This window comes from Pristis pectinata, chromosome 14 (genome assembly GCF_009764475.1).
Source record: "Pristis pectinata isolate sPriPec2 chromosome 14, sPriPec2.1.pri, whole genome shotgun sequence".
NCBI lineage: Eukaryota > Metazoa > Chordata > Chondrichthyes > Rhinopristiformes > Pristidae > Pristis > Pristis pectinata.
The window spans coordinates 30,979,453-31,006,860 of NC_067418.1; the positions used below are offsets into that span (position 1 = coordinate 30,979,453).

A 27,408-nucleotide genomic window follows, 5' to 3' on the forward strand; every position below is an offset into this window, starting at 1 on the left:
TCCGTGGTAGTGAGCTGCTTGCTGAATGGCTGAAATCCTTCTGGTGAAGGTAAAAAACAGAAAATGCTGGAAAATCAGCAGGTCAGACAACAACTGTGCAAAGAGAGAGTTAATATTTCAGGTTGAGGACCCATTGTCAGAAATGGGAAAGGAAGTAAACAATTTGGTTATAAGTTGCAGAGAGGTTGGGGAAGAATGGACAGGACAAAGGAAATATCTGTGATAGAGTGTGGCCAGGGTTCTCATGGTGATAAGCTGTTGATGATAGTCATAAAAAAAACACTCAGCAGATCAGGTAGTTTCAGTGAAGAGAGAAAAACTGAGTTAGTATTACAAATGGGTAACCTATAGCAGAATTGGCCAGTAGAGAAAACAAATTATCGGAAATTGTTGAATTCAATATTGAGTCCTGAGTGCTGCATTGTGTCCAGATAGAAAATGAAGTGCTGTTCATCAAGTTTACATTGGGCCTTGTTGGAAAAGTATAAGAAGCCCTACCCTAGACAGAAATATGCTCTTTTACCTCATCCTTTCCAACCATCTAGAGATCCAAACAGTCTTTTCAGACGAAGCAGAGATCCACTTCCACTTCTTCCCACTCTTAGTGTATTATATTCATTACTCAAAACATGGTCTTGTTGGCTCTTGGACTGTATTCATTGGAGTATAGAAGAATGAGAGGGGACCTCATAGAAACATTTCGAATGTTGAAAGGATTGGACAGAGTAGATGCGGCTAAGTTGTTTCCCCTGGTGGGTGAGTCCAGGACAAGAGGGCATAGTTTTAGAATTAGAGGGTACCCATTTAAAACAGAGATGAGAAGAAATTTCCTTAGCCAGGGGGTCATGGATTTATGGAATTCTTTGGCACATACAGCTGTGGAGGCACGATCATTGGGGGTATTTAAGGAAGAGATTGATAGGTATCTAATTAGTCAGGGTATCAAGGGATATGGGGAAAAGGCAGGGAATTGGGGTTAGATGGGAGAATAGTTTAGCTCATGGAGAAGTGGCAGAGCAGACTCGATGGGCCAAATGGCCTACTTCTGCTCCTTTGTCTTGTGATCTTGTCTACATCAGAGCCAAGAGCTCAGTTTGGGTGATCACTTTGAAGAGCACCTACATTCAGTCTGAAAGGGTGACACTGAGCTTCCAGCTATTTGTCACTTTAATTCTCCATCCCACCCCGGACTATCTGTTGGTGGCATCCTGCACTATTCCAGTGAGGCCCAAAGTAAACTTGAGGAATGGGGCCTCATCTTCCATTCAGGCACATTAGGATTCAATGTCATATTCAACAGCTTCAGATAATTTGCTTTCTCTGTAGCAGAACTGATCGATTTAGATGTAGATTATCCATCTGTAATATTAATTCAGTTTTTCTCTATTTGTTGATACAACTTGATCTGCTGGTCATTACTAATAGCTCTGACCAACATTTCACAACTTCTACATGTTCCTTTATTTGTTTTCTTTCACTCTAACTTCTCCCATTAATCTATCAAACAGATGGCTTCATGAACAGCTTATCACTACGGCAACACTGGCCGCACCCTCTCAGATATATTCCCTTTGTCCTACCCATCCCTCTGCTACCCTTTTTGCAACTTGAAACTAATTTATTTTCTTGCTTTCCCAGTTCTGATGAAGGGCCTTTGACAAGATCCATTAACTGTTTCTCTTTCCACAAATGCTGCCTGACCTGCTGGATATCCCCAGCATTTTCTGCTTTTGAATCACAGCCCCAGACTCTATTCACTGACAGTCCCAACTTGACTATCCATCTGTTGCTGACCACTTGATCATGAGACAAAAATGAAAGTTGCCACAGAAAAGATTTCAAAACACATCTACACATTAATATGCAATAAAGCATGATTTCAAGCCAATTAAGCACCCTTGTACATCCCCTTGGTCCCTGCCTTTAAAGTGCCTTTGGCTGACTTGACATTCCTATGCAATGCCATACCGGTGACTCCAGCATAGCTGATGGAAGACTGATGAGGAGGGAGATGCAGAGAGCCTTATGGGATGATCACATGCAGCTCTGAGATTCAAAGGCCTGGGTGCCTCTACCATCTTGGTAGGTGCCACAGCAGTGCAGGCTAGCTGCCAGAAAGGAAAAACATGAGCACTGGCAGAGTAGCAAGAAAGGGAAGAGAGGGGCTACCTTACTGGGAGATCACGGGAAGCTCATGCACCATGGAGCTATTCCCACTCTTCCGGGATGTTAGGTGGCTGCTGCATCTGGTTCAAAGGAACCTAGTGTCCTCAGCCACCATTGTGGTTGGGGAAGCAAGTGTGCAAATGGAGTTGGTTATTATTTCCATATGGGAATGAGTGGGCTACAATCTGACTGCAAAACTTCAGACCATGTTGGTGTTGCATTGCTCCATGCCACTAGCCTTTGAAAGCAAGCTTTCTGGCAGACTTCCCAGAAAACCAAACAATTGGCAGTACTTGCCCAACAAAGTCTTCCTCTGATATTAGCACAGGGAAAATTACTCAAATCGCTATGCAGAGAGCCGTCACGTGCATTATCTTTTCCCCTTGCCCTGTCTACAGTTTATGTGCTCAATGTTTTATTACATACACAATGTACCATTATTTTTTCTTCTAAATCACACACATTGTCAATATCAGAGCTAATAGCTACAAATTTGGAAGTGATTTTTTGGTGTTCTTTACTGGCTAGGTTTCTGCTCATGGATCTTTGAAATGAAATAAGACAAGCATAAGGCTAAGATCAGGTGAAATTAAAAGGTGCAGGTTTACAGCATCTTACAAGAGTGTGGGTTGAGGGTGTGATGGAATGTGAAGATTAGGCACAAAGATGCTGTCATCTCACTTCACCCAGAGCTGATAGACTCAACGACTGCCCTGATAATGGCCCATATACTGTCCTCCATGCTGGATAGGACATTTGGTTGCACCTGTTCTCCTCCAGATAGCTCCTGCTGCCTCAGCTGTCCTGCTACAGAAAAGAAATGTGGCTCTTAGTAATATACAATCTGTTTAAGTGATGAGACTATCATAGTGGAATAGCTGGCCATGTAGATGTGAGACCTGCAGCAGTGCTAAATGTGCCAGTGTGCACGGACAATGCGAGAACATTGGGAGTGCTCCCTAATAGAGAGTGCTTTTGGGTGAGCTGTGTGGTGCAGATGGTGGATTATGCATTTGAAAGACCATTCCCTGTGAGGCCTTGACTCTTGGTCCTTTGCAGTCTGGGCATACCTGGGGGGCACACTGATTTCTCTGAGAATGCAGGGCATCTCTCTTGCTTTGCATCTTCTCGGTCACAGATTCTGGTGCAGTATCTGAAAAGCTTTTAAATTTGCAGTCTGCTATGTTCTGCCATTCTATGTTTTGCAAGTCAGATTCATTTGGAAACCTTCTGCCAAAACCTGGTCAAACCCAATGCTGCTTCTCTTTAGGGGGTGCAGGTTAGGCTTAGGAGATTTGGGCTTGTTTTTACTGAAGCTGGCCACTCATGCTGTTGGCCTTTGGAGCCAACGTACCACTGGCTGAACACCGAAATTATTAAAATGAATAAGGAGCACAAGACTGGTGTGGTATCTGCTTTGCAATCAATGGATATGGATTAATCATGCATTGCAATCCTGTGACCATTTCTAAGTGTTATTGAATTTAGCCCCCATTTTGTTTTTGAAGAGGATAAGGAGTTATCTACAATGGACTGATGATCTGAGGTAAACAAATGAACAGAGAATCAGTGTGTTTCCCAGGTGCACTGAGACTGCAAAGGAGCAAGAGTTAAGGCCTCACAGGGGAGTCAAGGTTATTGAATTTTTTTTTCAAATGCCACAATCCACCATCTGCACCACCACCGTCAGACACAACTCATTGAAATACATCACTCACCAACCAGCAATCTCTATTGATCAGGACTTTTAATAATCCCACGTGGTCCCCGCACTTCGCACAGCTGCAGGTCTCACATTCACATCGCCAGCTATTCCACTATGATAGTCACATCACTCAAACAGATTGCACATTACTTAGAGCCACACTTCTTCTGATAATCATTCATTAAAATAGACTAAGTAATGATCATTCTTCAGCTTAAAAACCTCTGATGTCAGAAAAAGGATACAAGCTTTTTGTGGCCTTTCAAATTTTTGCCTAATCTACATTTACTTTTATCTTAGATATTAAATATTGCTTGAACTAATGAGCAAGTTGATTACATTCAGTTTCATAGCTCTTAATTATCAACTACAAATACTTCCTGTCAATTCAAAATTGAAACAATTAAATCAATTTTACTTAACTTACTTGCCATGCATTGACAAATCTTTGACAATTCCAATGTCATGCACTTGCTTGCGTAAAGGTGGATGGCAAATGGTAAACAAGAAAGAAGCTGATTTTTCCTACCGAGGCGCAGACACAAAATCTCTACCAGTAGTTATCCTTACTTAATAGTCATCCACTTTACTCGACTATTTTAATTAAGCAATATTGCCCATTAATCAAGCACTTAATGGGTTTTCATCTGTTTTAATAGAGTTCTGTAAAAATAGCAAAGAAAATTCATTCATGCCACTCCCAAAGAATTTCAGAATTCTGATCAAAAAAAGAAAAAAAACGTTTTATCTTATTTTCACAATGTAGTGGGTGGATATTAATTTTAACTGAGATAGCACAACCAATAGATGCGCAGACAACTGTGAATGGCTTGCAATGTTCAAAAGTAAGGAGGCTAAAAGCAGTAACTCAACAACTTCTTAGTACATTGGAAGATGTGAAAGGAAATTATACTCTGCCTTGCATTCATGAAACTCTATTTCTACAACCTGGTCAGGTAACACATGACATGTTATATTACAAATGTTGACCTGCAAGATATAAACCATTGAGGCAATACACGAGACTACACAGATACTGAAAAAAAACAGAAGTGTGGCTCACTAGGAAGGATAACAAGACAGGTTTGCTGTTTGGTGGGCGGCGTTTTCATAAACTGTTACAACTGATCAATTGTTAGATCAGTGAATAAATCATTCTATAAGCAAATTGTAGCATCCTTCATAAAAAGATAAAATGCAACTATTATTAACAGTGCATATCCTGTTTGTTGTCTGGTCACCAGGTTCTCAGATCAAGAGGTTTTAAGCACTCTGATCACTGTTCCAAAAGTACTGTTCTATGATACTTTGTGAAATTTAGCTAAAATACAATATAATATAGGTAAAGATTACATTCCATTGTGCTGGGGATGTGTTGAGAGGATAACTTTTAAACTATGAAATTTCCACTAGACAAGCCAAACTTACAACTTCATTTATCTATGCTGATATATCATTCAAACAATAAGTCATCTCTTTGAGTACTCCTATCAATTACCTGAACCATCATTCAAATACTTTCATGCCAAAATCTATTACAAATAAATATAATTTATTCTTTTACATAAATGCATCCTCAATACTAATTTCAATGACAGGAAATAAAAAGTTGGAAATACACAATTGATAACTTGGCATATGTAAGTAGGTGATACCAATGTGAGTTTTAGCTTAGATGTCTTTTTATGTTCAGGCGCATCTGCCATTCCCTTAAATAGTTAGAGCATCTTTTATGGAAAGCTATCCAGACTGCTTAATATCTACTTCTATGATACAGCCACAATAGTATCCCTTTGTGTGCTGAAGAGTACATTCATATCTTTCACACATGTGCTTCTTCAATCTCCCGGAAGGTGGACAGGGCAGACGTTTGGTAAGAGGAGCCTTGATGTAAACAGCTGCTTTATTTCACGGTGCATGAAAACGCAGAGCAACAGTTAAGATTATTTCAATCAGGACAACTTATCTGCATGTAATGTTACCAAAATGGTTGTAAGGTGTTTATTGAATACTGAGACGTTAATGAATTGCTTATTGTTCACAGCCTTTGGGGGGGAAAGATCTTCATTAGCAGATTAACCAGCTCTGTTCTAGGTGCCATTTATTTTAAAAAAATTGTGAGAATACATTTGCTTCGAAAATGCAACGATAAAAGTAACACATTCCAAATCTTTACTGTGGAAGATTGGTCAAAAGGATCCCAAAATGGGACAGGAAACTAGGTTAATTATTCCCATGTGAACCTCATGAAGGACCAGACCTGAAATGCTAACTCATCTTTCCCTTTCAGGTGTTATTTGATCTGCTCTTTATTTGAATTTTGATTTCAGTTTTTCAACATTTGCATTTGCTTGTGTCTCCAGTTCCACCGTGGCGATCTATTTACCGACAATGTCATTCTCTAATTATCCCAAACACATGGATGTCATTAGACATTAGGTTTTAAGATTTTATGGAATTGACAGGTCGATTACACATATTGTTCCAATTCCACATTATAATATTCAGCATTAGAGATTCAGAGACAATTCTTTCTGTAGATCTTACAGGAAACATGTGAGAATTTGGAAAGCTGCAAAGGACATTCAGTACTCAGAGGGATAACACACAGTTCTCTAAAGAATTTCAAGTCCCAGAACAACAACAGCTTCTAAAATACTACATCTGTTTTTTAAATAGTGTTTCTAAATCCCATTTAAATATGTAATGTGACATTTTTCATTCCAATCCACCACAGCAAAGAAGGAATTCACACTCCCATGTTTTCTGCAGTCCAATTCAGTTATTTTGTTGTCAATGAGTATTCTCATTCCTAGTCTACAATCTATCGTACTAAACAGCTCCCTGGACCTCAATAGACTGGAAAAGAAAAGCCCAGGAATGTGAAGAGAACAATTTTTTGAAGAAGAAGAAACTGCTGCAAATGGCACAAGTCAATCAGAATCTGAAAGAAAGGCGGGTTACTATTTTAGGTGAGACCTTTCCATCGGTACTCTTCCTAAAATGATGCTAAATAACTTTTTTCCTTTCAGAGTCTGTTCAACCTGCACTGCATTTCCAGCATATTATTTTTTTAATAAAATCTGAATATATAAGAAGCAACTCTACTGGTATAGAAAAGATGGAATGAGTATGTGTTGGGTTTGAGGGACAGGAAAGAAAGAATCAAGTCAGGAGTTTTCACTTAAGCAGATTTGACTGTAGGTGGACAGGACAAGCTGCATTTCAAGTCCCAAGACAATGCATTATTGTCATTTTATTCTCACAGCTGTAACTTCATAGCTAAATATTACCTTATAAAATGTGATGAATCGATTATTCACTTTATAGGAACCTGTTTGAATTTACGACAGATATTAGTGATGGTAGATTGAGAAACAAAAACAAAAGCCTTTCACCTCCTATAAGTAACTTTCAAATTACCACAGCAGAGTATGTAAAAGAAATATTAAAGTTCTTAAAGCATGACATGCTTAAACACAGCTGTGAAAACAGTCTGCTGAAAAATTATAACTTAATTTTAAAAAATTGAGCTATGAGGTGTTTTCTTTAGGAATAACGTACCCTCATTTTCACTCAGCCAATAAAGTTGTTTCCTGTAATCAAATTAAATTGAAATATATTTATACAAGAATTAATTTAAGATAAGTCCAAAGACAGGGTTTATTTAATTTTTAAAATTTCACATGTAGTGTTATTTTTATGAAGACTTAAATACACATTTTATTTTTATCAGCTTCACTCAATGGGCCCTATTTTGTTCTCATCCTGATTTCGAACTCTAGGGTAGTGCTAGGCTAGATCACACGGATGGTTAGACGATGGTTTCAGACATCAATACCAGTGCAGCTGACATCCCATGGCGCCCCTGAATACAGCGAGTTCAGGGGCAGATCCAAATCGTACTAAGCAAAAGGCTGAATACACTTTGCATGGCCTCATCATTACTCCTCAGCTTTACACCAGTGACCATTATTAAAAAAATAAGTGAAGCTAAGATTTTGTTTTTGGTCTTTTATTTTAATTTAACATTTGAAATATTCTTTTAAATCATTATTAAAAATAAATTAATTTGAAAACACCAAGTTATGTAAATTAATTAAAATGTTAATATTGAAATAGTTTTTAAATGTCCCCAATCACCATAGATATGGTGAAGAAGGCCTTTGACACCACAAACTGCCTGAAGGATCTCAGGACCATCCAGGAGAAGGACCGGAGTTTGTGACGTTTTGAGGCTCGGGCCCAGTGCAGACTGCTCTGCTTTGCGAGATGGCCATGACAGTGAAGCTCTTGGACAGTGAGAGTTACAGCATTGCAAAGAATAAGCATAGCTGGAGGCATCCTGCAGGGGTGGGTTTGGGGGCCACAGTGGTACAGCGGTTAGTGCGCCTATCTCACAGTTCTGGGGCCTCGGTACTGTCATGACCTTGGGGTTGTTTGTGTGGAGTTTGCATGTTCTTCCTGTGACCTTGTGGGTTTCCTCCAGGAGCTCCGGTTTCCTCCCACGTTGAAAACGTGCTGGTAATTGACTAGTGTAATCTACCCCTTACTTAGGTAGATCAAAAAAAAGTTGAGTTGATGGGCACAAGAAAGAATAGGCCATAGGGCTACAGGAAAAATAGGAGAGGGGGAATGGGACTGATGGGATAGCTGTGTTTGAAGCCAGCATGGACTGGATGAGCCAAATGGCCTCCTTCTGTGTTGTAACGAGTATACGAAGAGCATGATCTGGTCCTTTATCACAACTGAGTCAAAATATATCAATCCCTAACAGGCTGTAAGCATGTAATCAGTCTCACATTGTAGTCTTCCAATCACTTGCCACATATAAATTGGTGACAACATTTGTCTACAAAACAGCAACTGCATTTCAAAGATTATCCATTGGTTGGAAGTCATTTTGGGTTGATCTGACATAATAAGGAACAAAATTAGTATTGGTCCTTTCTTCCGTCACAGTCTAATGCCGTACTGAATTTTAAAAATCACATGTACAAAACTTTGGATAAGATCTTAATTAAGACAAGTGTGATATAAATAAACATTAAAATATTGATCATTTTAACTACTGAAAAAAGTTATGGACCCCTCATGTAATCTGTCTTATATTGACCATTCACCTTTTTACAATTTGCCTGAATTTGGTTTCCAGAGCACAGGGGTTTCCTTTGCTCATCTAACAGCCTTCATTATGTTTCTAATTAAGTCAGTGTATGTGGAGCATTTGCCTCTGAGAAACAAGACATGTTTCATAGGTGACACTAGTCTGACTATTAAGTTTACATAGCTCTACTTATGTTCATTATAAGGCATTCACAGAAACAGTGCCAAATCAGTACCAAACAGTACTTTTTATCTATTCTATTCATAGTAACCCTAACGGCTTATTTGATAAAACTATTGACCCTATGATACTGAGCTCTACGGATCTACTTTCCACCTTCAGTCTATTAGGTATACCCTACCCTGATATCTGTCAGTGACTCTTGATGAATAGGTGGATTTCAAGAGAACGTTTGGCTTGGTGTAGCATCCACCAACTGAGTGACATATTAGATGGCAGTGTGTCATGTTGAGTCAGTATTTTTAGAAAAATGGGGTAAAACAAAGTTTAAAAACCCATCAGAAACCATATTTATACAAACGTGTTGTCAGGTGCTGATCTCTCAATCAGCTTTCATTTGAATCCCAGCACCCACTGAAATTGGCATTTCATTACTTTGCAAGAACAGTTTTGCTGGTGAACTACTCATGAGATGAAACGCCTCACACTAAACAAAAGGGGCTGAGGAAATGTAAGGAGAAACTTACAACTCAAGTGGACTTTACAAAACTCTATTAAGCAAAGCTTAAAATTCATTTATTCTGAAAAAGCATACAAACAGCCTCAGCTGCCACTAAACTGCAAGTCTGAACCATAATCAAAACTGAAGAAGAAGTCAAAATACCACATACTTTCTTTGAAAAATAGTTTCAGGGTCCTCCTGCATAAAGTTAGGTTCCACTGCCAAATGAATAACTCTAATCAACTGAGACAGCTAAGTAGACTGCATTTATATTTGATTCGCTGCTCTGACTGAAGTACCAGGAATATTCCTGAAAAGATCTTATGACCAGGAATGACTGTTGCCCTGATCTTTTCATCAATCTGTTAATGTAAATGGAGAAAGCAAGTACAAGTGAGATTAAGATAATTCAATGAGATTCGGATTGCTTGTAAAAGAAATCATCACAGACTCATTGGGTCAAGCAGCCTCTTTTGGTACTGTGAATTTTGTTGATCTAAAGCCCTTTAGTTCCATATAATGGAGCAGTTGGGTGTGTATGTTGAATTCACAAAGCATCGGATTGTTGAGGTAAATGGGAGTCACTAGATATATTATCAGGGTGCATTGGTCGAGATATCTTGCAGAGAATGTAAGATGAATTATAATTCAGTGATATTGTCACTAACTCAGCAATCCTCTCCTCACATCTCTGTAAGTCAGTTCATCACCCTTATATAATTGTGATCCACCCAGTCAGTTCTCTAACAATCCTCTCAATCATTGCTTATACACAAATATTCTCAAATTATAGATCAGTCACAAAAAACTTTTTTTTAAATTGATATTTTTTTTAAAGTGTGAAGATGGGAAGTTGCTCCAATTAATTAAATTTTTTCTAATTTATGTAAATATTCTATTAGGCTTCTCTTCATGTCATCTTTACGGCTATATTTCTCCTCAGTATTTCTCAATGCTTTCTTTTAACCTCTGTTCCTCTTTCTCTATTACTCACATTTCTTTTTTTATTGTTTGCTTGAGCCTTGGCAGCGATTTGCCATATTTATACAAGGGTTATTCATTGACAGAATGATTCCTAGGCAAAACAATCAGTCCGTGTACTTAATAAAACAGGCTACAAACATATCACTGCTTGATCAGGATATGTTTCTCTATATAAGAGAACTAGACAATGGAATGAAATGTTGACGCTGGTGACAACTAGTTGAATACGATGAAAGGACTACGGACTCACTATGAAATCTGGAAAGGTTATTTTATCGTACAGCCCGCAAACATGGTAATTTTTTAATGCCATGCATTTAAACTTAGGCAATTCTGTCACTGGGTTTCAGCAGCCGAAAACAACTCTGTGCCTACAGCTCAGATGTGATGGGATGTTTTGACTTGTGAATTGTCCCTACATATAGCATTACATTCAACAACTACTTGTATATAATTAGTTAGCATTATGGTCTTACTGCTGTCTGCCTTTACAGTTCGCTAACAGCGCCAAGTGTCTCTCCATTTCAAAACGGATATCCTATTTCTGCCAAGCTAAAGTTGTGGTTTTTCAACTCCAACTTGCAAGTCACAAACCGTCCTTGATGATAACACTAGCTTATCATTCCTCTCGTACTATGACAGCATTTTATAATGCAGCTGGCCACCAAGCTCACAAATAAACCTGGCTCTGACTGCAAAATAAATGTGCTTCTTAAATAATTTTAAAAATTAATTGTATTAAGAGAAAGCACCTTTGTTTTATGGTTACTGGCAGGAGAGCTTCAGAAGATATTGTACCCTACTCTGTGATGCTTCATGATATTGAGTCAAATGTTAGGCAGAGCAGATTTTAAATATAGTTACAAGACAATTCCGAAAATAACAAAAATATCACAATTAATTGTAAACTATTTGGCATTTTTTTTCAGTGTTCAACAAATACTTCCCGGTAGTATATATGGTATAGACAAGGATGTCAATGAAATATAGGTGAATGGCTGAGACAGCTGGCACAAAACGCTGTATTCAACTGATTGGAACAAACAACACTGCTTGTAGTGCTAAGTTGTTTAAATAATTGTACCATGTACCAATGAAAGATGTACAAAATCATTAACAATACAAACTTCTTTCCAAAAAAGATATAGAAGACACTCTAATATTTCCACTTTGCGTTTCTGTTGTTTATGTAATTAAACTAGAATTAGGAAACTCTCAAAATAACGATTAAAAATCAAAAACCATTTTGTATATACGTATTTAGTCTAGCTAATTCTGAAAGTAAAACATTCAATAAGCCTTAAATTTCCCTCAGTTTTATTTCTTCTTCTTATTGTTTTGGGGATTAGGGAACCAATAAGATGTTTCTACAAATAGCTTTCTTAGATGCTGCACAATTTTTACGAACTTATGATGAATGATTTGCAGTGACTGAAAGGAAACTCCACACTTTGAAACTTTAAGGAGCATTAACAAGAAGCCTTTGCAGTAATAAGACAGCCAAGAGCTATCCACAGACCAAGGGCGTACTCAGAAAAGTTACTATTTCCTACTGGTGCAGTGATTGTGTCTCTATTGTTCCACCCTTTCCTTTTACCAGTTGTGGTAGGTTCTATAGTGGAATGTGGATATCCAAATGCATAAATGACCATAATTAAAAGATTGTGTTTCTGCAGCATATTCAGAAATCCAGCACGTTATTCAGTTCCTAAGCTATTGACTGCATTTTGACGTTTCTACAGAGGGAGACCTGAGAATTGCACTCCCTAATGTAAGTGGATTTGTACTGGGGAGATAAGACTCCCACAAACTATTGTGGTGAAAAGCCATCACTTTTACCAAGTGGGTAAAAGTCTTCTGTCAACGTAATAGGAGAAATTATATCCTACAATTTCTTGACTATTTTGATACCTTAAAGAAAAAAAACAATTACGTGATTTTTAAAACTTTGCAAACTTCATAAACCTGTGTGAATTTTTAACATCACGTTGTTTTAGGTTTTGATTGTGCTTGGTGGCTCTCAAGACGAAAGTTGTCAGCACTAGAATATAGCAAGTTTTCCATTTCTTTCCTCTGACTGCAGTATCTTGAACTCTAGAAAGGATTTAAGATTTGAATAAAGCCTATCCCAGCACATTAGTGTATCTTAATCCTTGAACTACAGCTAGACCGCCAATACCCATATCACATAGGACTCGCACAATTAGTGGATCTCAACTCATCACGATACAGAAGGAAACCATTCAGCCCATTGAGTCCATGCTGGCTCCAAAGGGGGAGGGGGTGGCAATCCTATTAATCTCTTTTCCTCTCTCTTTATTTTCCTATCATCCTGCAGCTCATTTTGCCTCACACATGCCCATCAACTCCCATTATTTCTTTTGGCATTAACCTACTGTGTGGGGTAATTTACCAACAGCATGTCTTTGGGATGCAGGAGGAAACAGGAGCACCCAAAGGGAGCTTGTGCAGTGATGAAGACAGCATGCAAACCATATACAGACAAGCACCAAGGTCAGGATCAAACTTGGATCCCTGGAGTTGTGAGGCAACAGCATTAACCGTGACAACAGTTCAATACATTTCCGATAGGTGAGCAGGCACAGCACCATGCACTGAACCACCAAAGCCCCTCTTAAAAAGATCTTAATAGAACAGTACTCAAAGAAATAAAATACTGTAACATTATCCAAAGCATTACCAAATCTATTCCACATCCTCTGAATGTTTCATGCATCTTTTTGTACATTTTAAAATCACAAGATCATTTCTCCCATTTGTAACATTAAGCAGATGTTGAAAATGTGAACGTTCTGAACATTGATAAAACATTAATTTCCTTTACAAATATAATTTAACATGTGACAAAATTCTAAACACATTGAATTAGTTTCACTGAGTTAATTTGAATCTTAATTGTTTTGAAATTCGGGCTATGTAGCACAATTGGATGAAAGAAGGATAAGCTTTTATCATACACTGATTGATTAATATATACATACTGTAAAAGCTTATAATCCTACTTGGGCCACTCATTAAACAACAATTAGTCATGTCAGAGGAACTGAGAGGCTCATACCTCCAGGCTCTATTAGTAACTGCTGAGAAGTCACATTCCCTCAGGGAGACTGGAATTGCAGTCAATCTTAAAGGAAGGAGTGCCCCAAAGCACAGCAATACAGCAAGTCTTACTATTGTTTCCTCAAGAATTATTTGTTGCTTTTGGTGGAAATGCAATTGTTGGTATCTGTACTACTTGGATGGTATCTTTTTTTCTCTCAGGCATATTTCAGTCTAAAGCATTTATCCAGTAAGATTGACACAATTTGTCATTTTAACAGGTACAGAGGTAAATGTTGTGAACATGAGTTTGAGAGTCCAGTCTCCCTGGGGTAACTTCCAGCTTCAAATTCATTTCTAACTGCTCAGAGTTACGAGACATTCTTTCTCTGTAGCTACTGATATGCCTCATTTACAAATGGTGTCATAATGTTGCTGACTTGGTACAGTATCCCCTGTATCCCTTCCAATGCTAAAAGCAATAGTACTGGTGGGCGTGGGTTGGGCCAAGCCCATTTCTGCTGCTCACATTACTGCCTGGCAGTCACACAAGATAATAAATATGAAATGGGAATTCTGGCTGATTTTTGCCCTCTCCCTGGCCCAAAGATGTTGAAGCCACTTGTAGGATTTATGCCCCTTGTAGCTGTGATCAGTGAGATGTCAGATCAAACCTTGGCTCTTCTTGATCTGTGTAGTTCAGCTCTGCTCTGAGCAGTGGTTTTTATCAGGACAGCCAAGAAGAAAGCTTCCAACAAAATAATGTTGTAATATTTTAATTTCCAATAAAATAATGTTGTAATATTATTTTAATATATTACATTTCTAATTGATTTTAAATATTTTTGATTGTCAGAGATGTTCAGAAATATTTAAAGCCCTGACAGTTGTGAAAGCTAGCATTGCTGAGGTGAAGTTTTGTCAGCTGTCAAAGGCTTCCAAAATCAGTTTCATGAGCAGGACTTCTTATGGCCCATCCACACCATTTCATGACATTGTTCGAGGGCCTCCTGCTCAACTTCAACACTGTATGGCTAAGAAACTTTGGCCTTCTGGTGTTAGGTAATATACAATCAGTGAAGTGGTGAGTAAGGATGGTGAACTTGTTTCAATCAGTCATAGTACTTTACTGCACAGAAGCAAGTCATTTCATCTTCTATGTCTGCGTCAACTGTGCTCAACATGAGCCTCCTCCCCTCCTTACGTCTGATCCTATCAACACACATTCCCTTTTTACCTATGTATAGTCAGTTTTTTCTTTAAATCTTCTTTGCTATATGCTGCAATATACAGTAGCTTTCTATCATCTGTGCACTATTGTTCAATAGCATATAAATGAAAAGCCTTCATTCAGTAGCAGTAACTATCAGAGGCACCACTGGCTCAAGCCAAGAGTTACATTTTCTTTGCCAGGATCCTGGAGATTGAGGAGGCACAATATTACTGTGCTGTTTTTGCAATACTCTCTTCCTTGCATAAAAATCAAATAATTTCACACTGAATCTCTGCCACCTGTTTTGTATTGTAAAAAGTAAAACATTTTTCTGGCAACCTACCCAGTCAGGCTTTAGAGTATTACTTGGTAGCTTCATTCACCCAGTGGAAAGACTGTCTACACACTGTCAATCATACTTTATTAGTCAACTGTAACACTCCAAATACCATGCTGACACATTTTATGTGGATGAGCTCTTTTCAGAGATAGAAAAATGAACATACCCAACAATAAGAAGCAAGCACCATGTCAAATTTTCTGGAAACCATACACATAGCCATTATTTCAGCTGCATGACTCAAGCTAAGCAGCAGTTCCCATAACAAAAAGCCATTTTCGGCTAAAAAGGAGTCTTCTCTGCAATCTGCTTGAATGATTGTTGCCACTTGTCATTGTTCCTCAATACTGATACATCAGTACCAAAAACGGTTCACAGTATCTGCTCAGGCAATTTATGCACAGCGTTGTCAAATCAGCAATGTGATTGCAAAGAAGACTAACAAATGGGTATAACTGAGAAGCGAGTGACAGTATAAAATATACAGTAAGCAGAAAAAGAATTACACCATGGGGTGTCGGCCTGCCGTCACAATGGTTATTAAGATGATCATGTATTTGGGAGGTGCGAGCAGTTGCTTTAAGATCACTATGGAAACATGTAATAAAGTTTGCAGTGTTATCAATAATAATAGAATACAAAAAATATATATATATTTTGTATATGTGTGGATTACTTATACTCCTATAGATTGAGGATTATTACATACAGCACCTAGATACAAGTGCTTAAATAGCATTGCAGAACTTTACCTCTGCAGTTTTTGCAGTGCTTCATACATTTTCAGTACCCACATTGCTCCAGCAGTGCAATATGTGTTATCTACATACACTTCGGTTAAGAACATCATTTACGTCTCTCTTTGTTTGGGTGTTCAGAGGGGACTTGTGTCAGAATTAGGGTGGCTCAAGCTTAATTCCAACACTTAAGCCCCACAGTCTAGGCTACATTTCAGTAAAACATTGCAGGACTGCTGCAAAGTCAGAGGTGCTGCCTTTCAGATGCGATGTTAAACAATATCTCTCATGCTTGTTCATGTGGATATAAAATATTCCACAGCACCACTGAAAGAACTAGTACCATTGTCAACTGGTATTCTCCCCACTTAATTGTTTCTGAGACTGTGCTGCATGCAAATTAATCGTCATGTCTGCCTACATAACAAGAATGACTACACTTTGAATATAATTCATTGGCCGTGAAGCCCTCTGGAATAGTGAGGACATAAAATATGTTATAAATAAAAGCAATTTTTCTTTCTACACCCACTAATTTTTTTGTTGGACATGCGTAGATTTCAAGTGCAGGATTTGAAAGCTGGTTAATTGGTCCAAGATACACAGATATAATTCAGTCGTAAATTCTGTGCTTATATTTAAATGTTACAGTAATTTTATATCGTTGTTACAGTAATGCAGCAAAACATATGGCAATTTGGGAAGCAGAGGAACAAGAGTAGTTGAAGGAAAGTAGTTTCCTTCTCTTTTCACTGGAGAAACAAAGGCTGAGATGTGAACCTATAGAGGTCTTTAAAATTACAAAAAGGTTTGATAGAGTGGATATAGATAGAATGTTTCCACTTGTGGGGAAGAGCATAACTAGAGACCATCAATCTAAGACAGTCACCAAGAAATCCCAAAAGGGAATGGTGAGAATGTGGGAGTGGTATAAATGAACTTATGGAAGCCTGGGCAAGCATATGAGGGAGAAGGGAATAAAAGCTTCTTCTGACAGATTTAGATGGGAAAGACAGGAGACAGTTAGAAAGGAGTATTAACACTGTAATGGACTGAATAGGTCAATTTGCCTGTTCCTGTGCGTTATCTCCCATCTAGTCCTTTGTAATCGATTGCATCGTAACAAAGCAGCCAGGACATGCAAAAGTGAGGTGCAATGGCAGGAGGGTGTAAGTCTATCATTATAATTTTGTATAATGGTTTCCATTATAAAAGTGAACATTTATCTTTATTTTTCCATGTAATGCTAGCATTACTAACAAGGCAAGCATTTAGAACAGTTCCTAATTGCCACAGGGAAGGCACCTCCATGACGACTTCAGAGCTTTGACTCGATAATTTGATTGTGGGATCATGGGCTACGACTACAATTTCCTGCTTCTGCAATTAGCACACAAGAAGACCTACATCATAAGTTCATCAAGTTAGTAGCTCACTTTTAGGTGCGACTTCTGGAATACTCTTTCCTAAATGCACTTCTCAATGAATCAGGATTGATTCCCTGACTTAATGGAAGTAATGTTGTGGCCAATTATGGTCAAATGTACTTCTGTTGCTGCTGCTAGCTCACATTGTTACACGAATGGCCACTTTTACGCTGCAAGATCTGTTCTGAATCTATCTCATTTTACCATGGTGGTAATGCCACACAACACAACGCAGGGTTCTTCGATGTAAAAACTGGACAAGAACTGCACATCAAACAGTAGTGTCATGTATAAATGCATCTACATGGTGGGAATGTTCAAGGAGGTTGAGTAGTAACATTAGTCCACTCACTACCTACCACATGCTCATTATGGCTGTTATGTCCTGCTGGACTCTGCCAGCCTGGTGAAAGGTGATGCTCTCAGTGCATCTTCCAAGCTGTTTTCAGTATGATGGAGTACTGATTCAATAGCTGGGTTGGGTGGTAGGTGGTAATCAGCAGGAGGCTACCTTGTCTGTGTTTGACTGAATGCCTTTATAACACATGTTGTCTAGAATCAACCCAATAGACTCCCAGAGCCAATCCCACTAAATGCATATCATTACTGCAAAGTCCAAAGTGCCTGTCCTACTGGTAGGATGGCACCCTGCTGGAGGAGATTTGGGTTGTTTTCCAGCTGTAAGAACATACAATGAATGAAGTTGATATAAAGTGTGGCAAAGATCTACCAAAAAGAAGTAAAATTTTATAGACTGGAATTATCCTTAGATGTAAGGTTTCTTACATATAATACTAGTTGATCTCCTGTGATACTGAACAAGAAAAATTAATTCCTTTTGTATTTTTGGGTAACCAAAATTAGAGGCCAGAGGATAATTTAACCAGGATATACAGACATATTTCAGTCTCCACTTCAAACTTATCTATTGCCCATCGTTTTGTACTTCTCCATTTGCAGTGCTGTGAGGGTACCATTGCATTGTAAGAAGTTTACATAGGTTGTTTCCAATTGAACTTTAAACATAGGAGTTTTATAAACAGTTCACAAGAAGTGTGCATAGATGTAAGATTTATCATATGTTCTAGATAAATATTGATGAGATAGTGCTGTTTATATTTATGATACTCCTAGAAGTTAACAGTATTATATCCCGTACTCATACAGCCCAAGCTGTGTTCCAGCATTAGTGTCCCATAAAAATTTAACAGCATGAGGTACGTAATGAATTCAATTGCTTTATTATTAGCTATTTTAAAGAAAGCACTAGCATTTATATAGCACCTTTCAAAATATTAGGTGGCCCCTAAGCACTTTATAGTCAGTAAGTACTTTAAAGGGCTCTCTTATAATGTGAGGAAACGCAAAAGGCAATGTGCACATAAAAATGTCCCACATGTAGCAAAGAAATCATGACTAAGTAATCTGCTTTAGTGATTGAGAGATGAATATAAGCCAGAACTCTCTTCTCCAAAATTGTGGAATATTTTATGCTTAAATAACAGGGCTATGATTTAACACCGCATCTGAAAGATGGCATTTCTGAAAAAAACATCACTCAATCAGAATCACAATGAAATGCCAGCTGAGACTGCGCTCAAGTTTATGAAGTAGAATGTGAATTCAAAACTCTCTGACAAGTAACTTACATTTTTTTGTAATATTATTAAGCACTAGGCTTATGAAACATTGGAGATGGGATCAGTATGCTGCTACAGACAATTTGAATTCAAAATAAAATATTCTTGTAGAAACTTAAAAAGCACATCCTAACTTTAAAACAGCTGCCTTATCACTGTAGCTTTAGCATAGCATTTCAATAACATATACCAATGAAGATTAACATGTCATATTTTTATAAAGTTGTGGATGCAGCTACGACTTCCATAGATTTAGTCAATGGTATAATGAAACTATGCTTTAAAAAAGGCCTTCAGTCTTTTAGAATCCAACTTTTTAAATGCTACTTTTACAATCATTACTATTTCAAACTGTCAGAATCTTGTTCTTGTTTGTATTAATTTCTATTTTGATAAACATATGTATCTCAATATCACTTCAGTTTTAATTGTAAATGAAATAATCTTCATGTTTTTTAAAAGTAGGTGGGCTGTTTAAAGTTTTCAAGAATATTTTGCATAGCTAAGTTAAAACCAACGGAAAATCCTAGATGAAGGAAATAAATGCATTTTGCACTTCCTAAACTAATTTCAGTCTTACAATTTATATTTTTTCCTGTTCATTCATTTAATCAAAAATGTAATTCCTTTCTTAATATTCAGAATATTAATTCTAATAGTAAAATCATTTTAGAATTTTACTGGTACACTGACCAGGAAGATAAGGAAAAGACAGCATTCATTGTTTTTACAGTTGAAACAGATGCACACAATCAAATTGCATCGGACAAACAAAGCTCATTGGGTTTAAAACTTGGCAAATTAATTGGTTAGAAGTGAATTTACAATCATTTTACTATGTTGGGTTTTGCCTATCAAAAACTAAAACAAAATAATCTTTATCTTGATCTGATGAATTAATGATATCACTCTGGGATGATCAATTATTTTTAAATTGTTCCTGCCTTTCACACTGAGTTTGATGAGCATGATTCTAAATATTCCACTACACCTGTCTTATATCTTAAAGTGGCTGCCATCAATAATTACAGCAGCCTCCTCCATCACTGTTAAGTACTTTAAGAAGTTTCATATTTAGAGGGTGCCAACCATCATGAAAATAACTTCACTCTCTTCGGGCAGCAGCAGGGCAGGAAGAGCTGGAAACAGCAGAAATTACAAGCATTACCTTGACATTGCTCTTTACCATGAGAGAACATATATCCTCCCTGCTATGGCTTAAATTTATATTGTAAATGTGTTGTAATATGCACATACTTTAAATGTGTAACAGTATAATTACTGTACTTTTCCTTCATTTCAATAATGCTCCCACTTTCTGAACTTCACTCTGGCTGTTGTGGGATTGCATTTGGCTTTGATGGGTCTTTGCTCACTAATTGCTTTTGGCACACTTAAATCAAGTATAGGGGGAGTAGCCAGGAACCTACAGAATCATTTCGTCTGACTTTACTATATTTCATCTGAGCATTCATTATTTAATTATTTCCAAGCTCAATTGTTGGTAAAAGGATGATTTTCTGTTGCATATTTTTTACATTTCATGTTGTATTACTTGCTACAGCCACAATGACCCATTCAGACAACAATCTGGAGTTGATAAATGGACCACTTGACTTGCTCCTCTTTTTTATCTTAGGACTCATCACTGCTGATCTTAACAAGAGAATAATTCCTCCCTTACCTTCTGCATGTGGAAGTTTCAGCTACGACACAGACTGCTAGTTCAGCATTCAGTAATGGATGAGCAGAAATTAACTCCTGCTAAATATTTGGAACAACAAAGCAATTGTCCAATTCCAGTCACAAACTCTATTTTCTAAACATCAAGTCCATCCTTATCCATGGCAAATATCTGAGGGTGAATCAGACAGAAGTATCTACTTTATGTGGCTAATGTTATTTTTGTATAATGATGCTCCAAAGAAATGTCTTAATAGTAAAGGTGCTATACTAATGCAGGTTGTCATTATTTTGGGATGGGGAGAGTTCATGTTTATACTACAGTTCACAGTTGCCCTTTCTAACTGATATCATCAAATGGCTGTCAGTGGTGAGAACTAAATCCAGTGAATAGATGATCAAAACTTCAGTCCCTTCTGTTTGAGTGATTTATAATGGATTATTAATCAAATGTTCTTCTTTCTAATCCAGCAGTTGTCAGATAAGGTTTATCATAACTTGGAGTCATCTTGGCTTTAATTTCAACTCTAGGAGGATTTTGGGCAGATGGCAATCAAGCCTAGGCTAACTTACCACCACACCACTACCAAGAGAAGCAGAAAGTAGCTGCAGCTTTAAGAAATTAGATGGTTTAAGTAGGTGAGTGGATAGGTGTGATGAGGGAGGCTCAAAGGTCACCAGATCCTGATTCAACTAAACAGCCCAAGTATCAATACAAGAACAGACAAGAACACAAGGAAATAGGAGCAGGAGTGAGCCACCAGGCACCTCACCTGCCCCGCTATTCAATATGATCATGGCTGATCCATGTTGGCCTCAATTCCTCTTCTGTGCCAGTTCTTCACAGACCTCAATTCACCTATATTTCATATATTTATCTGTCTCTATGTTAAATGTATCTAATGATCTGGTCTCCATCAACCTTGGGGGCTGAGAATTCCAGAGATTTGCTACCTTCTGAGAGAAAATCTTTCTATGCACCTCAGTTTTAAATAACCATCCTCTTATCTCTTGCAAGTATGTTCCCTTGTTCACAACTATCCCATTAGGGAAAATATCTCATCTACCCTGTCAAAATCCTTTAGGATCTTATATGTTTCAATAAGGTCACCCTTCATTCTTCTAAACTCCAATTTGTCTAGTCTCTCTGTCTATTTATTAACATCCTATTTCGCTTCAAACTGGCTCCTATCAGCAGAAAAACCTTAATAATTGAAGACACAAGACAATGCAGATGCTGGAAAATGGAGCAAAAAACAAACTGCTGGAGGAACAGTAGATTGAGCACCCTGCAGCTCTCAACCCGAAATTCATCTCCCCATATAGATGCTGCTTGACCCACTGAGTTCTTCCTGCAGTTTGTTTTTTGCTTTAAGCCTTGGTCATTACCTAGCTCAGCCCTGAGTTGATTTTGCTGGCAGGACCATTTGTAATCACTGTGGCCCAATTTGAAAATTTATCAAAGGGCCATGTGAGCTTAAACTGGTTGCAGTGAATGCCTGAACAGATGAGCAGATTAAAATCGATAGCATTGGAAATCAGGTGCCAAATCTGTACTCAAATAATCTGGGGCATTTTAACAATCCACTCATTAGTGGGCACAATTAAAATTTCTCCCTTATATCACTCAATATGAAGAGAAGCTAAAAAGTACCCATTGTACTGCTTTGAAAATGAAATTATTTCATCCTTAAAACAAACTGAAACAAAATTGGAAGTACATTGTTTATAACCAGAGGGCATTGGGATAAAAAGGATTAGAAGGAAGATGAGCATTTTTTTTCCATCCAGAGAATGGCAGGGGCCTGGATCTAGTTGCCTGCAAGGGCTGTACAGGCAGAAAATCGCATCATATTTATAGACCATTTGGATGTGCTCTTAGACACCTGTGCCTATAGTCCTAGTGCCAAAAGGTGGGATTAGGTTGGTAGCACTTTCTATGTCATTCAGAAATGGGTTGACTGGCCTCCTTCTGATTGCAAATTTTCCATGATACTATGAACCTAGATCACAAAGTGGTATAGATGTAAAAGGCAAATATTAATTATCCTTTTGAATCATGCTCTATGAAAGCACGAATTGTCAATCACCTTGTCTGTTCTGCTCTACGATCCAGCAGCCCTTACAATCTATCAGCAGTCTCATGAACCCATCATCAGCCTTGTTAATTCATCAGCAATTTTCTTTGGCAAATGTGGTCAAAATATACAACCACCGCCACCACAGACCGAAACAACTGTATATGCAAGATGTCAAGTTTTCCTACACCCTTTCTCTCAATGAGGTAATGTTGACTCACTGAAGTTGCATAGGCAAGGAGAAAAAAAGCGAATTAGGTGTCAAATCATGTTGCCAATAACTCCCTGGTTTGTGATTTACTGCTAGCTGACAGCTTTGCTGTTGTAATATGACTTGTTTCTACTATTGAGGGCAATCAAATTGTCACCCACTGCAGTGAAAGTGTACAATTTTTGATCAATGCTGTGCAAAAAATAAATCAGTAAAATGACAAACCAGGCTCAGGCTCAAAAGTAAAGTCATAATTACAGTTATTTAATTAGTATCCAGCAAACAAGGGTCAGGAAAACTTATGATTACAGTTATTTGATTAAAGCCAAGAAACTTGAAGGCACACGAACACAGGATTTAGAATTGGTAAATCCCTTGAACCAGCATCATCTGTCTTTTATTGTTCTATATTTAATTACTATTGTCATCTTTTTTAGATTGGTAGTTCATCTCTTTGGACTTTTCCAAGGATAGCTTATTACCATATTCCTGCCAATAGTGTAATGGAATCACTTTGTACAACAAACAGTGTGGAGTTGGCCCCAAATGCTAACAAGAATTTGCCATTTTAGCCTTGTTGGACATAATTCTTATTATAACATGCAACACTGCATAGATGGCAGAAAGCACTACATCTTGGCTTGTTTGGTTGAATTTTATTTAGTTTAACTTTGTTTCCTTGCCAATCTTTCTTTTGAATATTTGCTCACTACTCTCAGGTGAATAAAAATTTTGAAAATAAAATTAAGGAAAACAAAATTCTGAAAATTACATTTAGTCATTAATAAATACAGCTCTTTATGTTTATTGTCTACCCAACTGATGAGCACTAAGACTTGAATGTTCTTCACAGGATTGCTATGTTGTATCTGCTGATAAAGACTAAAGCATGAATATGAGGCAGAGTATTGCAGCATTAATTGGAGGTTGCCATCACAGAACATAAAGTGCGACCTGATGAAGCAACAAAGCAGCTGCTCATGTGAAATAAGTAAAAGCACTTGTAGCATTGCCACTGAATTTTAATACAGAAAACCTCTATAAACTTTTATTTTCTCTTGCACTACCAACACCACCAAGATTGTGCAGATTGTGCCACAAAACTAAATAGTTTTATTGCCAACTTTTGACCTACACGGGACATGAGATTATACATCCAATAGAATAATAACATTTAAGCCTATTCATAATAGATCTTTTGCACTGAGTATCACCTCAACATTACACCTTCTGCATTTAGTGTATTCAGAAACTTATGATACATGGGCTATCAATTGATCATCTGTGGATGCTTAAATGATTATTAAAGATAAGTTATGATAAATCAATTGAGATCCTAAAGTTAGGAATATACATTACATATTTTATCACAACTAGCTTTATGAATTACCTATTTTGAAACTATTTTTAAAAAAGAAAAGAAAAACAGAGTTATAGTATGTCAGTATATTGCCAAGCAATATAAAACGAGACCGTTAAAACCACCATTATAAAAACAGAAATACAAACAAGTTGAGACAAGCTGAGAATTCATAAGGCTAAGTTAATGTAGGGTCTAAAAATATAATCTTGGTTTGAACTTCTTTTCATGCTGTGGAAAAATGTTGGGTACAATAGTGTGCTGTCAGAGGAACAATGTTTACATTGACAGGGGTTGGAGGGCTGAGCGCAGCGTATGAAAGCACAGGTTGTTCCTTCTCGAGCAAAATTTTCCTGAGTGAAAACCTGTGGCTCGCACACAGTTGAGACACAGTCTTTATACAGGCGGTGTGTAAAAACAGTCACTTGCCATAGTTTAACTTTCCATGATTTATAGTGCGCTTCGTTTTTTTTGCCTGTCAAAAGATGAGTTTGAACCTCATCTGTAACCCTGTCCTGGGGCCTATTACTGATAAGACAAGCTTTACTAATGGTTCATTGGGGAAACATTTTAAGTGATAGAGTATTAATAGCGACCATTACATAAGCCCCCCAAAAGGAGTTAACACACTCAGACAAGTCAAAAAATTAATTGAAAACTGAAACACTGATATTAAAAATAAAAAGATGGTAAGAATTTCTAGACAAGAGAAAAATTATGGGCTAATATCAATGATATAGAATAAAAAAAGTTTATTGTTGTAATAAAATCTCAGAGTAATTACATGCAAATGCTGAGAAAAGTTTTATTTTAATTTCTTGAAATCTGGTACAATTAATTCTTTTAATCTATTGTATCTCTGCAAGGATTCCTAATTAGATGGACTCCGTTACTTAAAAGACAAGAAGGAAATCAGATCTCAAAATGACTTAGCGATAATTGGGTAAGGGATACTATAGCTTTAAGCACAGCATAGCAGAATGCCTATCAGCAAGGCAGCAGTAAATGTTACCGTGATATTAAATTACCTGAGACTAAGTTCAACTTAGAACTGATTGCATTCATGAATGTCAGTCATCTCGAAACCAGTAACATCTTCCCATAACACAGCAAATTTCTTCAAAATTCTGGAACTATTGTACAATTCAAATCAATCAATTTTAAGATTTAGTATTGAAAAAACAAAAAATTCTCTTGGAGCTTTTGCTTAAACATTTAAGTAGCAACTGACAGATTAGCCTAATTGACTGATTAACAGACAGACAAGCTGCCTACCGAGTAACTACATTTCACTCACATAGAGTCGTCGTTCTTCCACTTTCCTTTTCTACTTTGGCCTATTGTAGCATCCAGAACTTCACAACTTGACGGCATAACATCTCAGGGTCGTCTCGCCTAACTTATGAATCACTGTAAGCCATTGTCACCATTGTCGAACACTGCTTGAATCGATTGAAATAAAAACCCCAAAATCTCTCGTGTTCATCCACAGAAAAGAAAAAAAAGAGGAAAGAGGATAAAGTTGTTCAAGGTCCTTTTTATCAATAAAAAGTTGCCCTTCCTCCTCACCAAATAAAAGACAGATATAATTGGTCTAAGGGCGAATAAGTGGCAAGTCTTTCGGAAGAGTCAGTGCCTAACGTGGCTTCTGCCACTGCTGCCTTAGTTAAGCAAACTTTACAGCCAATCGAGCCATCATCCAATAGTGCCTATTTGCTGAGCAACAGTGGAGCTTTGTGGTTCAGCTCACAGTTGACAGTAAGTTATGAGCCCTTTGTGAGCGCAGGGGAAGGAAAACAGAGATCGGAATTTGGCAGGAAAATATAATACAGAATTCTCCTGTCTATGGAACCTGAATTTTCGTGAAAACAATCAAGCATTGTTGAAAGAAAGAAAAGCAACTTTGACAGATGAAATATAGAGGGGCCCCTTCTAGGAAAACAGTAAACAAAGCGCCATTCAGGCCAGGTCCATTCTGTCATTTATAAAGATAGTTTCTTCTGTGTGGTGCGAGTTTACAGCTAAGAGCTCAAATTCAACAAATCAAGTGTAAAATCTCCCACAGTCCACATTAAAATGGCCAGCTATAACAGAAAGAGAGAGAGACAGACAGACAGACAGACAGAGGCAGAGACAGACAGAGACAGAGAGACAGAGAAAGACAGAGAGAGAGAGAGAGAGAGAGAGAGAGAGAGAGAGAGAGAGAGAGAGAAGAGTGAAAGCAGACGATGCCAAAAACAAGAGAAAAAAAAATCACAAGTCTCTCTGTTGAAGTGAGGGCACAATTAGTGGAGAGGGTGAAAAGGGACTGTGAAAAAGCTCTAAAAGACGGGCCAAAAAATGCCAACAATTGCAAATTAAAATCAGCTAATTTAGCCAGCTACCGGAAAGGAGATGGACACTGAAGATCATTGCATGCAAATATACAAAAAGGAAGTAAGCATCCATGGCCATTGTTAAGAGCACTGTGTCTTATTTTGTGGACTGGAGCTCATCGATTAACCATGAAGTCATTGTTGGCAAGAGAAGGCTGGATACTTGAATTGGTACCACTGCCCTTCAAACATCTGGGATGCTTCCACAGAATGAGCCAATGTTCCTCCACAAATCTTACATCTTTTTCTAAAAGCAAAAATGGGAGTTTGAACTGGATTCAAGCACACATGCTGCAGAAAGGAAAAAAGGCTCACAGCATGCAGCCCAAAGAAAAGCAATTTTGTGCCCTTTTCGTGCACAAATCATAATTAGATTTCTGCTGAGACAAATTGAGAAAATTACCTTGAACACTGCTTCGATTAAACAGCTCTGTGCTCAAGACCGAATGGACAATAGTTCATTAGTTACAGCAAGGCTTTCCCCTGCATACGTTCAGTTGAAAAAAAACTGATCTAATTTGACTAAAAATAACAAGAGATAGACATTTGGCCTCACTACTGTTGTCGCTGGAATTAACTGTCAACACCTTGCAGCAGAGAGAGGGCCAGAGAAGATGGAATTTCACTGCCACAGTCTCTT

The 27,408-nt window shown here is 37.7% G+C and overlaps 1 protein-coding gene across 1 annotated transcript in view; it reads right to left on the reverse strand.

Annotated features, from left to right (window-relative positions):
• Window positions 1-25,856, reverse strand: part of sox6 (SRY-box transcription factor 6) — a 325,865-nt gene extending 300,009 nt beyond the window's left edge. Inside the window, 1 exon segment of the mRNA XM_052029327.1 lies at window positions 25,691-25,856. Within this exon segment, the coding sequence (XP_051885287.1) occupies window positions 25,691-25,767 (77 nt within the window). The 5' untranslated portion in view covers window positions 25,768-25,856.
• Between the last annotated feature and the right edge of the window lie 1,552 nt (window positions 25,857-27,408).